This window comes from Phascolarctos cinereus, unplaced genomic scaffold (assembly GCF_003287225.1).
Source record: "Phascolarctos cinereus isolate Bilbo 61053 unplaced genomic scaffold, phaCin_HiC Scaffold_4;HRSCAF=312, whole genome shotgun sequence".
In the NCBI taxonomy this organism is placed as follows: domain Eukaryota; kingdom Metazoa; phylum Chordata; class Mammalia; order Diprotodontia; family Phascolarctidae; genus Phascolarctos; species Phascolarctos cinereus.
In genome coordinates, this window is record NW_027555847.1 from 678,980,345 (window position 1) to 678,993,458 (window position 13,114).

General features: G+C 49.9%; 1 protein-coding gene across 1 annotated transcript in view; it reads right to left on the reverse strand.

The window, feature by feature from the left end:
• MAST3 (microtubule associated serine/threonine kinase 3) overlaps positions 1-13,114 on the reverse strand; it is an 83,252-nt gene that overhangs the window by 24,369 nt on the left and 45,769 nt on the right. The window contains 5 exon segments of the mRNA XM_078154158.1: positions 7-251; positions 2,448-2,596; positions 7,283-7,392; positions 11,871-11,993; positions 13,005-13,106. Coding sequence (XP_078010284.1) covers positions 7-251; positions 2,448-2,596; positions 7,283-7,392; positions 11,871-11,993; positions 13,005-13,106 — 729 coding nt within the window.

Consider the following 13,114-nt stretch of genomic DNA (forward strand, 5'->3'; position numbering starts at 1 on the left):
ACCCACCTGTGAGGGCAGATGCTTTGGCCGTCTCTTTCACTGGCTCCTCGGGTTCCCCTAACACGAAAATTGGCCTCTCCGGCTTCGGAGGGCCCTGGCTACAGCCTTCATCCTCGGAGGAGAAGGCAAACTTGGGCATGGGGTCCAGGCTGTAGGTGGTGCTCAGGGATGAGGGGCTCTGGCTGCGCTCAGGCTGGGAAGAGGAGGAGGAGGAGTGCCGCAGCGAGCCCGAGGATGTCCAGGACCTCACCCTGGAGGGAGGAAGGCAAATGGATGGAGGGAGCTCAGAGGTAGCACCAGGGCCAAAGTCCTTCCGAGCCCAGACGCTGGGGAGCTGGCTGTGCGTGGGGGTTTCTGCCAGTGCAGGATGGCCCCTTCTCTGCCAGGGAAGGTATTCAAAGCCCTGCCTACCTCTGCAGTCTTCCTACATTTTGCTTCTTGCTATGCTCCAGTGGCCCCTCCCAATTCTGGGCACCTTCTCCTGCTGCCCTCCCTCCTCATCTCCGCCTCCTGGCTTCCCAGCTGAAATCCCACCTGCTTGTTCCGATTCCTCCTTAATGTGAGCGCCTTTCTCCTGTGGATTACCCCCTACTTCTCCTGTCTCTATCTTGTTTCTACAGAGCTGTTTACAGGTTCTCTCCCCACTCAGACTAGGAGCTCCTCGAGGGCAGGCACTGTCTTTTGCCTCTCTTTGTATCCCCAGCATTTAGCACAATGCCTGGCACACAGCAGGTGCTCAATAAATACTTATTCCTGCAAATCAAAACAACTCTGAGGTACTACATCACATCTATCAGATTGGCCAACATGACAAAACAGGAAAATGATAAATGTTGGAGAAGATGTGGGAAAATTGGAACACTAATACATTGTTGGTGGAGTTGTGAAATGATCCAACTATTTTGGAGAGCAATTTGGAACTATGCCCAAAGGGATATAAAAATGTGCATTCGCTTTGACCCAGCAATAGCACTTCTAGGGGCTATATCCCAGAGAGATCATACAAATGGGAAAAGGACCCACATGTACAAAAATATTTATAGCAACTCTTTCTGTGGTGGCAAAGAATTGGAAATTGAGGGGATGCCCATCAGTTGGGGAATGGCTGAACAAGTTGTGGTATATGAATGTAATGGAATACTATTGTGCTATAAGAAATGATGAGCAGAGAGACTTCAGAAAAACCTGGAAAGGCTTGTATGGACTGATGCTGAGTGAAGTGAGCAGAACCAGGAGAACGTTGTGCACAATAACAGCCACGTTGTGCAATGACTAACTTTGGGACTTAGCTCTTCCCAGCAAAGCAAGGATTGAAGACATCTCCAAAAGTCTCATGATGGAAAATGCTATCCACATCCAGAGAAAGAACTATGGAGTTTAAATGCAGATCGAAGCATACTATTTGATCTTTCGTTCTCTTCTGTTTTGTTTTCTCTTTCTTGTGGTTCCTCCTACTGTTTCTAATTCTTTCTTAAAACATGACTAATGTGAAAAAAAAATACTTATTACTTTTCCCTGCTTTCTGCTCCTCATCTGCGTCCTCTGGCTTTCCCTGAAGTCTTAGCTAGGATCCCACCTTCTGCCAGAAGCCTTTCCAGGTTTCATGAACACGAGGATCTTTCCTCTGGGCTGTCCTCTGCCTTTCTGAGGATGCCTAGCACTCAGTACCATGCCTGGCATGCAGTAGGTGCTTAATAACTGCTTGATGACTTGTCATCTGAGAGAGTCACCTAAGTGCCACAGGGCCAGCTGTCTCTCTGACTCTTACATCAGAGGTTCCTAACCTGAAGTCTGTGAACATGTTTCAGATAAAATGTTGATACCTGTCATGGCTTCCTCTGTAAACTTAGTATTTTATTTTAGGCATTTAGAAACATTATTCAGAGATGGGGACTACAGACTTTGCCAGCCCGACTGCCAAAGGGGCCCAGGACACAAACAAGGTTAAGAACCCCTGATCTACGTAAACAGGAATCCCCTTCATCACATTTCCAACAAGTGGCCACCAGCACCTTCAGTGATGAGGAACTCGCTATCTTAATGGGCAGAGTTCCATTTCTGGACAATTTTGATTGTTATGTGATTTTACAATGCTGTGTGGGTTTTACAGGACCCTTTCCTCACAGCTACCTCATGAGCTTGGCAGTACCTGGATTACTGCCCCATTTTACAGATGAAAAAAACTGAGGCTCAGAGAGACTTTTTCAGAGAGCCAGGAGGCCCCCGACACCAGACAACACCAGGTTCTGGGTAAAATGCCAGGGGTGCCCTTCTGCCCTCGTGCCTCCAGAATGGGAGGCAGAGGGAAGAAGGACCAGAAAGCTGCCCCCCTGGGCCTGTGCTGTGGCCCCCACTGCCCCACGTGGGCTGTGAAGAAAGCCCAGCCCAGAGGCAGTGGGGACACGGGCAGGCCCTGCCTGGGCCTGCTCCCATCGGCTCCCACTCACCTGACTTCTGTGCTCAAAGGGCGGGTCTTCTCTTCCTCTGCTGAGCCCCGATCCCACCTCTCCGATCTTTCTTCCTTGTCTTCACTGTAGCTTCTCTCGGAAAAGCTCAGGTTTGACTGAACAGCCAGGAATTCGGAACTGCTATAAACCTTCAGGAAAGAATGGAGGAAAGGCACACATTGGCCCAGAAAGGATATGGTGCCCCCAATCCTTTTGTTGTTTAAACTGCTATTTATTCATTTTTAGCATTTTCTTTTCCTTTTAAATTTTGAGTCCCAAATTCTGTCCCTCCTCTCCACCCACTGAGAAGGTGAGCAATATGATCATCAATTATACATGTGAAATCAGGCAAAACATATCTCCACATGAGCCAAACACGCCCTAATTCCTGAAGAGAAACTAGACTCCCTTCTCTCTCTGAGAAGATGTTTAAGCACAGAACATCAGAGTGGACAGAGGCTGTGGGACTTTAAGAAGTCCTATAGATTGCATGTGCTTCACCTGGAGAGAGAAGGCCCAGGGGAACATGGCGGCTGTCTTCAAGGAGGTGAAGGGCTTTCTTATGGAGGAGGAAATGGCTAGTTCCATTTGGCTCTGGGGGGCAGAACCAGGAGCAGGGAGGAAGCTGAAGAGGCAGATTTAGTCTAGAAGTCAGGAAAACTTCTAACAATCAGAGCTGTCCAAAAAGGGAATGGGCTTCCCTTTCCAAGAGATATGGAGTGGGGCAGCTAGGTGATGCAGCAGATAGAGCACTGGCCCTGAAATCAGGAGGACCTGAGTTCAAATCTGGTCTCAGACTAAACACTTGACACTTACTAGCTGTGTGACCCTGGGCAAGTCACTTAACCCCAAATGCAAAAAAAAAAAAAAGCTAAACCAAGAGATATGGAGGGCTTCCCCTCCTTGGAAGTCATCAAGCACAAACTGGATCGGCAGAGGTGGGGCTGGGTGGGGAGGATTCCTTCTGAGCATGAGTTAGATTCAATGGATGTTTAGGTCCCTCCCAACTCTCAAATTCTGTAAATCTTTAACTCCAAATGCCCCAGAGCTGGGAGGGCTTAGAACCCAGAATGTCAGAGCTGGGAGGGCCCTTAGAACACAGAATGTCAGAGCTGGGAGGGTCCTTAGAACACAGACTGCCAGAGCTGGGAGGGTCCTTAGAACCCAGAATGTCAGAGCTGAGAGGGCTTAGAACCCAGGATGTCAGAGCTGGGAAGGCCCTTAGAACCCAGAATGTCAGAGCTGGGAGGGCCCTTAGAACCCAGAATGTCAGAGCTGGGAGGGCCCTTAGAACACAGAATGTCAGGGCTGGGAGGGCCCTTAGAACCCAGAATGCCAGAGCTGGGAGAGCCCTTACAATAAAAAGACAATTCAGTTTATTTACACTGCTGGAAGGGGTATACTTTCTAAGTTCCCTTTCTGTCTCCATACATGGATAGAGGGAGGAAAACTAGGAGAGGAGAGGAATGGAGTGACCACCTCTCTGATGAGACCCCAGGACAGCCTGGTTAAACAGATCAAGTGTGGCTGTGACAAATGAGAAGCCAGATGGGAAAGGTCAGGTTTTTGAGGCCAAACGCCTCAACAAGGACACATATTTGGGAAGGACTTTTGGCTCAAAGTTAAAAAGTTTACAGTTAGACTTAACAACATAAGTTTAGAATTAGTTAAGAAAGAAACCAAGGTTTATCCAAGATTTTTTATTTCTTTCAATCTCACTCTACTTGTTTTTTTTGTTTGTTTGTTTTGTTTTCTGCGAGGCAATTGGGATTAAGTGACTTGCCCAGGGCCACATAGCTAGTGAGTATCATGCGTCTGAGGCTGGATTTGAACTTGGGTCCTCCTGACTCCAGGGCTGGTGCCCCCTAGCTGCCCCTGCTTGTTTATTTTCTAACTCTGATGATTAGGGACACTCAATGTTAGGCCAAAGTACTTTCATAAGAATTTCCCATTTTCTTGGCATACCCTTTGACCCAGCAACAGCACTTCTAGGGCTGTATCCCAGAGAGATCATACAAATGGGAAAAGGACCCACACGTACAGAAATATTCACAGCAGCTCTTTTTGTGGTGGCAAAGAATTGGAAATTGAGAGGATGCCCATCACTTGGGGAATGGCTGAGCAAGTTGTGGTATATGAATGTAATGGAATACTATTGTTCTATAAGAAATGATGAACAGGCTGACTTCAGAAAAACCTGGGAAGACTTGTATGGACTGATGCTGAGTGAAGTGAGCAGAACCAGGGGAATGTTGTACACAGTAACAGCCATGTTGTGCGATGACTAATATTAACAGACTTAACCCTTCTCAGCAATACAAGGATCTAAGACATCTCCAGAGGCCTCATGATGGAATGCTACCCATATCCAAAGAAAGAACTATGGAGTCTGAATGCAGATTGAAGCGTACTATTTGCTATTTTTTTCTTCTGCTGTGTTTTGTTTCCTCTTTCTTGTGGTTCCTCCTATTGGTTCTAATTCTTCCTTACAACATCACTAATATGAAAATATGTTTAATGGGAATGTATATGTATAGCCTATATTAGACTGCACACTGTCTTGGGGATGGAGGGGGAGAAAAATTTAAAACTCAAAAGCTTATGGAAGTGATTGTTGACAAATCAAAATAAATTTATTTTTTAAAAAAGAGGGAAAAAAAGAATTCCCATTTTTGAAAATATGTTTAACATGAATGTATATGTAGTGCCTATATAGAATTGTATGCTGTTGGGGGGCAGGGGGGAGAGAAATGGGAGAGGGAGAAAATTTAAAATTCAAAATCTTATGGAAGTGAATGTTGAAAACTAAAAATAAATAAATTTAAAAATATTCTTTACCAAAAAAAAAAAAACCCCAACCAAAATAGAATTTTCCATTTTCAGTGACCCAAGGATTTGTGATTTGGTCAGTGTGGATGAGGGCTGCTCAACCCCTCTATGACTTACTAAGTCTACTTACTTTGACAAAGTTGCTGTGACCTAAAACCTCATCCATTTTCTAGAGCACATGGAACCTGCCAGAACTCACCCAACAACTCTGAAAACCCAAATCATCCTCCGCGATACAACAAAGCAGTAATGGAGGACTTTGGGAACGAGAACCTCGCTTTTGTAAATGAAACTAAACACAGCGTAATTTATCCTGATCAAGATTAGCCTGAGAAGAGTGGAGAAAATGCATCTCAGGGGCAGCCAGGTGGTGCAATGGAGAGAGCTCTAGCCTTGGAGTTGGGAGGCCCTGAGTTCAAATCAGGCCTCAGACACTTGACACTTACTAGCTGTGTGACCCTGGGCAGGTCACTTAACCCCAACTGCTTCACCAAGAAAAAAAATATCCATCTCCCTCCCTTCTGCACAGCAGAAGTGGGGGACTACGGGTATGGAATACCGTATAAACTCACTAGACATGGTCAACGTATTGGTTAGTTTTACTGAACTGTTTTTCTCCCCCAATTGCTAAGGAAGTGAGGGTGGGAAGGGCTGGAATATATTAATATTTGAATATGAAAGTGATAAAAATTTTTTAATAAAAAAGTTTTATTTTTTGCAAAGGTTTTTTTTGGGTTCAGACTTCTAATTTCATCCAGGGAAGATGAATCTATTGGAAGGAATCTCAACCATTCCCATCCTGGTGGTGGTTGTTCCTTCTCTTTGTTTAGAGGAGGAGGGTAGTGAAAGACCCCTCCCTGCCCCACACTCAGGATTTATTATCCTGACGAAGAAAGAGATGGGGACCTCAGACACTGGGGCAGATCAATCACTCATCTGTAGTTGAAAGGTGCCTGGGGACACTGAGAGGGTAAGTGAATTGCTCAGAGTCACACAGCCAGCATGTAGCAAGAGCAGGACTTGACCCCCATGACTCCTTGATTCCATGGCTGGTCCAATGTGGGTTCTATTACAATGTCTCTCGTTAACCATATGGACAAAATGAAAGAATATTGGGTAAAAAAAAGCCTGGTTCTGATCCACTAATGTAAGAACAGTTCATCTCTTGGGGGTGTCGAAGAATAAAAGGATAAGCCCCAGCTCTCCAGGAGCTCAGCTCAGCTCAAAGATGTGGCTTGTTCAGACCATGGGCCACAGTGGCTCTGCATCAGAAGGGGCTGGGGTGAGGATGAGGAGGAGCCTGGCAGCCTGTTTCTGCTGGCAGAGCTCCTTGCCTTCATTTGCCTATTTGCCCCTGGGTCTGCCCCCAGCCAGGGCCAACCAGAACAGTCCGAATCCCCCCTCCCCCACGATACTGAAGCGAGCGGTCATGCCCCCCAAGTCTGTTCCTTTTCAGCCTCAACCTCCTCAGTTCCTTCCATAGATCCCTGTCTAGGGCTAGAGCCCAAGGTTCCCTTCTCCTCCCGCCTGGCCGCCCTCCTCTAGATGCTGGCCCCCACAATGGATCATACTACTCCAGAGGTGGTCTGGCCAGGGCCTCCCTCTTACTCCCCCTTAATGCAGCCCACGATCCCACTAGATATGTTTACAGCTATCATATCACACTCATATAGAGCTTGCAGTTCACCAAAACCCCCAGATCTCTTTCAGATAAACTGCTGTCTAACCAAAAAGTGCTCGGGGGCAGCTTAGCCAGATTACCAGGCACTTAATAAACGTGTGTTGAATGATGGACTGGCTGCCTAGGCCAAGTCCCCAAGAGGAATTAATCATGCTTCTGAGTGCTGAATTTGCAGACTTAAGAAGATAAGAGGCTAATACCACACACACACACACACACACACAGACACACACCCTCTTTGGTCTCAACACCTCCCATACCTTACACAGACACAGACACACACACAGACACACACCCTCTTTCGTAACACAGCACCCTCCTGTACCTTACTGAACCGGTGAGAGCAGGAAGAAAATTGGGGGATTTCTGTAGAGGATTCTTCATCATTCGTCTCGTCATCCTCTGAGCCCAGGTGGCGGTACCGTTCCGAACGAGCTGGAAAGAGAAACAAGGGCCGTGCCCACGGGTCGGTGAGTGGATGATGCCTCCTGTCCCAGTCTGTGAGGCCTCTTCTTTCCCCTGGGATTCTGCTGACTCACAGCTGCCCTTCAAGGGCCCCATGGACCCTGGGCACAGCTGAATGGGACCCTGGAGGCCATCCGGGCCACCCTCTTTTATCTCGCAGATGAAGAAACTGAGGCCCAGAGATTCTATGCCCAAAGCCACCCAGGCAGGCAGCAGCACAGCCGGCCCTGGAATCTCCTCCTGCCTCTCCCCGGGGTCCCTACCTTAGGGAAATTCCTTTTTTTCTACTCTGCTCTCCTACCTCCCCTCTTCACTCATCACTGAGGGAGAAGACAGAAGACCCTTCCACCCAGCCCAGCTCTGCAATAAAGCTGTCTCTTTGACCTGTGAGATGGGAGCTGGGGGCAGGAGACCCGAGGTCTGGGCCCAGCTCTGATTCTGATTGGTTACGCATCCTTGGGTGAATCACTTCCTTTCCGAGGTCCCTCACATTACCCATCTGTATCATGAAGGGTTTGGACTGAGATACTCAGGCAGTCAAACAGTTAGTTAACCAGCATTTATTAAGTGCCTACTATGATGGGCACCATGCTAAGTGACAGACACAAAGAAAGGAAAAGACAGTCCCTGCCCTCACGAAGCTCCCAGTCTGATGGGGGAGATGACAATATGTACAGGGTAAATTGGGGCTAACCTCGGAGGAGGGCACTAGATCTGTAAAGGCTTCTTGCAGGAGCGGGGATTGTAGGGATCCAGGAAAGCCAGAAGAGGAAGACGAGGAGAGAGAGTTCCAGGATTGGGAATGGCAACTGCAGAGGACACTGGGTGTGCAGAGGCAGAAGACGGGAAAGGCAGGACGGACAGAGCTTACAGAGGTCTCTAAAAGCCAAACAGAGACTTTTCTATGTGACCTTGGAGGTAACCGAATTGGGGGCTGGGGATGGCACGGTCAGACCTGGGCTTTAGGAAAGATTAATTTGGCAGCTGAGTGGACGACAGACTGGTTTGGGGAGAGACTCGAGTCAGGGAGACCCCTGAGCAAGTCACGGCAAACAGTCCAGGGGTGAGGTGAGGAAGCTCTCACCCAAGTGGGGCACCACAGAGTCGAAGAAGAGAAGGGAGCATACGCAGGATGTGTCAAGATGGCAGCACCAATAGGACCCTGCGACTGACTGCCCACCTGGGAGTGAGAGGGATGACACCTGCAAACGAGGAAGGCTGGCAGCAGGGGGTCTGGGGGGTAAAGACTATGAGTTCCATTCTGGACCTGTCTACAAGACATCTAGCTCAAAATGTTCAGTCGGCAGCTGGAGAGGTGAGAATGGAGGTCAGGCGAAGGCGGGGCTGGACAAAGAAACCAATGAGATCATCACGGGAAACGGGAGAGGGGAAAAAGAAGAGGCCCAGGCCAGAGCCTTGGGGGACACTCATAGAGGAAGATCTGGCAACAGAAACCAAGAGGCAAGAACCTGAGATCAGGCAGGACACTCCAAAGATGGCGGAGGGCATTCAATCCAAACTCTGGTGCTGGAATGAACGATCCTTTCTATAACATTCCCAACAAAGTGTCAGCCCTCGACCTGAAGACTTCCAGCGACAGAGTCCACTCCCCTCCCAAGGTGGCTCTTTCCATCAGTTCCACGATTACTGAGTGCTCACTCAGTCACCTGCCAGTTATTGTGCTAAATGCTGGCGATACCAAGGTCAATCAAGACAGTCTCTGCCCTCAGGAAGCTTCCACTCCACCATGGGGGGGGGGCTGTGCAGAAGATATAATGCCATACAGACACAGAAATAAACACGACGTGTGAATGCAAGTACGTGTGTGTGCGTGTGTGCATCATGTGCACGTAAAGTCATCCCTCCCTCACTCCGGTCAAAGTCAATCTCAAGTCACGTCATCATCTCCCTGACACCACGGTCCTCCTGACGAACGAAGGACAAAACCACAACGCAAAGTGGACAGAAGATAACTGCGCGGGGGGGGGGGGGGAGAACACAGACAGCCACGGGCGTCAGGAAAGGCCTCTCAAAAAGAGGGGAGATATGTGAGCTGTGCTGTGAAGGAAGCAAGGTGGAGGCGAGGACGGAGAGCGTCTCACACGTGAAATTCACGCTCAGGGGACAGGACCTGACACGAGTACCAGCCAGATCAAATAGGTATTGGCCGGAGCACAGAGCTGGTGCTGGAAAGATAGCTCACCAGAGTGTGATGTAAGAATTTCAGCGCTGGAGGACTCTGAATCTGACTGGAGAGAGGACAGGAAGCCAGTTTAGTTTTCTGATCAGCTGTGGGGAGGGGATGAGGTAAGGGCAAGGGGAGTGACCTCTCCAGACCCGACCTTGAGGAATATCGGTTCACCAGCTGTGGGGAGGATGGCCCGGATGGGGCCGAGAGAGCTGTGAGCAGTAGGGAGAGTTTTCCTTGTAGTGAGCCAAGCCGGGCCTTGCTGCCTCCTCTGAGGCCGCACACAACAGGGCTCATCCTCTGGATGATGAACACCAGCAGGGATGGCAGCTTTGGCCCGGGCGCACCTGAAATATTAAACGAGGGCCCAAGGAGTCTGGGGAGGGCAACAGGTAGTCAGTCACGTGCAACTCTATCAGCTCCAGGAAATCCTGCATTGGGCCATCGTCCAAGCAAGCCCCCGAGCCCTGACGCGTAGCTCCCTTCCTGGAAGTGCTGGGGACATCAGCAGCTCTGACGCCCAGAGACAACGCCTAGCTCCCTTGTCCCCGGGCCAGGAGGATGTGTTACAGCCAGAAGAGACGGGGTTCTTGGGACTGCTGGGGGAGGGAGGGGCACCATGGCGTGGAGGCCCAAAGCCCTCCAGCTGCCCCCAGAACTCAGTCTTGGGCTGTAGGATTTCATCTTTAATATGGATGCCCATCCCCAACTCCTGGGATTTCAGAGCCACAAGGGGCCTTGGGAGGCCACCTGGGCCCAAACAGGAATCTCATGTTTGAGAAGTGGTCCTCTGGCTTCCATCGGTGGAACAGCAGTGACAGAGAGCTCCCACCCTCCAGAGACAGCCCAGCCCACTTCTGCACAGCTCATAATGGCTAGGAAGCTGTTGTTTACAAGGATGTGGGATCTGTGACTTTGGTAATTTCCATCCACTTGTCCAAATTCTGTCCTCTGGGACTGAAAGGACAAGTCTAATGCCTATTTTTCCTCTGTTCTTTCTTTCTCAAGTGCCTGGCAGACAATAGGTGCTTCATAAATGCTTGTTGACTGACTGACTGACCTCTTCTATAGGACAGCTCTTCAAACATTTGAAGGCAGGAATCTAGCACTCTCTGTAAAATGGGGAAACTGAGACTCAGAGATGAGGAGGCCCTCTCCCAGGGTTTCGGGATGAATGGGAAGAGAAAGCGGCTCTCCGACACCTCAGACAGATCCCCGGCTCCAGCCTGAAGATCTGTATTTACCACCCCACGGAGGGGAGAGCTCAGAGATACCGAGGTATCAAAGAGACTCCTGTCTGTTACCATGGGAACCGGCGGTTTAGGATGGACCCCAGGCTGGGGTTAACAACATTTCCTGCCCCTCCCAAAGCAGAGAGCGCCAGGCTTCCTCCTCTCAGTCTCTTCACAGACAGTTCGCCCCTCTGCTGTTCTCACTTCCTCTCCAAGCCCCGGGTCAGCAACCGCTTCCCAGCCCTGGCCACAGGGGACGGCATTCTACCCTGCCTAGATCCAGCAATCCAAACAGCCCAGACTGGCAGGCTGAGGATTGTCAAGAGCCAACATAGGGAACTGGGCTGGGGCTTACCAGGCCAAACGAAACACAGCTCCTTGGGCAAAAGACCCAGGGACCCCCAGCCCTCCCACTGTAGGAGGCTTCAGGACCCTGGACAGATGTTACCATCTGCTGTAGCAGACTCACAGGCATAGAATGTTTGAGCCTGGAGGGCCCTTAGAACACAAGACATCAGAGCCTGGAGGGCCCTTAGAACACCGAAGGTCAGAGCCAAGAGGGCCCTTAGAACACAAGACAAGAGGAGCCCTTAAAATACAAAAGGTCAGAGCCAGGAGGGCCCTTAGAACACAGATGGGACGACCCTCAGAACACAGGATGTCAGAGCCAGGAAGGCCCTTAGAACACAGATGGGAGGAGCCCTTAAAATACAGAAGGTCAGAGCCAGAAGGGCCCTTAGAACACAGGATGTCAGAGCCAGGAGGGTCCTTAGAACACATATGGGAGGGCCCTTAGAACACAGAAGGTCTGAGCTGGGAGGGCCCTTAGAATCCAGAATGTCAGAATGAGAGGGCTCTTGGAACATGGAATGACAGAGCTGGGAGGGTCCTGGAACACAAGGTCAGAGCTGGGAGAGCCCTCAGAACCTACTTGTTTCAGCCTTCTGACTAACACATACAGTTTTGATTCCTAGAGTAGGGGAGCACACACCCTCCCCCACACCTCCAGAGAACTGCTTCCCACTCACTGTCAAAGTAGCTGGTGTCATCTTCCGCCTCCAGCTGTGGGATGAATTCTGCCTTTTGCCGTAGGAGACCCGTCCAGTCGAGGTTGTGGAAGAAGGGGTGCTGCTTTACCTCGTAGGCACCACCTGCAAGGGCAGCCATTGGGCTCTGCCTAAGCCAACTGGACTGCTTCTAGGGGCCCCTGAAGCCCAACCTGCCCCCCCCATGGCTTCTAATCCTGCCTCCCTGCCCCGCAGGCTCCTGCCTCCACGAGCCCTTCTCGCCTCGTTCTCTGTAGCTCAAGTGGGCTGCTACCAATTTTCAGAAAGATTTTTGGAGTGAGATTTTATGGGCATATAACCTCTGGGTTTAAAATTTTTTTTTTAAACAACCACCAGCTGCTGGTTTCTGTGTTTATATAAACCACTTGGAGGGAAGGGGAATGAAGCAGAATTGGGGTGTGGGAGGTGGCCAGGGCCAGGCAGAAAGGGGCAGGTCAAGGTGGACCAGTGTCAGGAGGGCAGGGTGGAGCAGTGGTAGGAAATATTGGGAGAACCAAGGCAAAAAGGGAGAATATAAGCTCCTTGAGGGCAGGAACCCTCTGGTTCTTTGCTCTGTGTGTCTGCACCTGCCACACTTCAGGCACTAACAACTGCTTGTTGAGATGAGGAGACCGAGGGGCCAGCTGGCTAATGTTTCAAGGAGAGCACATTAGGAGGCCTCAAGTTAAGCAAGGAGGGATCTGACCTCATGTGAATAACTGAGATCATACGGCTTGCCTTCTCAAGGGCTGGGGAAGGGTGGGTGGGAAGGAAAGAATTTGAAACATTTTAAAAAATGAATGTTAAAATATTTTTAAATGGAGTTGAGAAATATTTAATGAAATTAAAAAATATATTAAAAAAAAAGGATCTGAAAAACCAGTGTCAGACTGAGTCGGCTCAGCAGGGGGCGGCCCTCAGGGTGGACACACAGAGAAAAAGGGCACTCCAGGGGTGGACACACAGTGGGAAGGAAAACAGAACTCAATCCCAGCCCACCCGGCAGGAAAGCATGACTGGGGTTGGTGGCGGGGCCCAGGCTGCTGGCCCAGCAGCCGGGGAGACTCTGGCTGTTGGGGGAGGGGAGCAGCAGGCATCCACCCCCAGGCCGCGTACCAGTGCCTAATCGGTCCAGGGGACTCTGCCTCAGCAGCTTCGTGATCAGGTCCTGAGCATCCATAGGCAGCGCCTCATCTCCATCGGGCCAGATGATGTCATCTAAACAA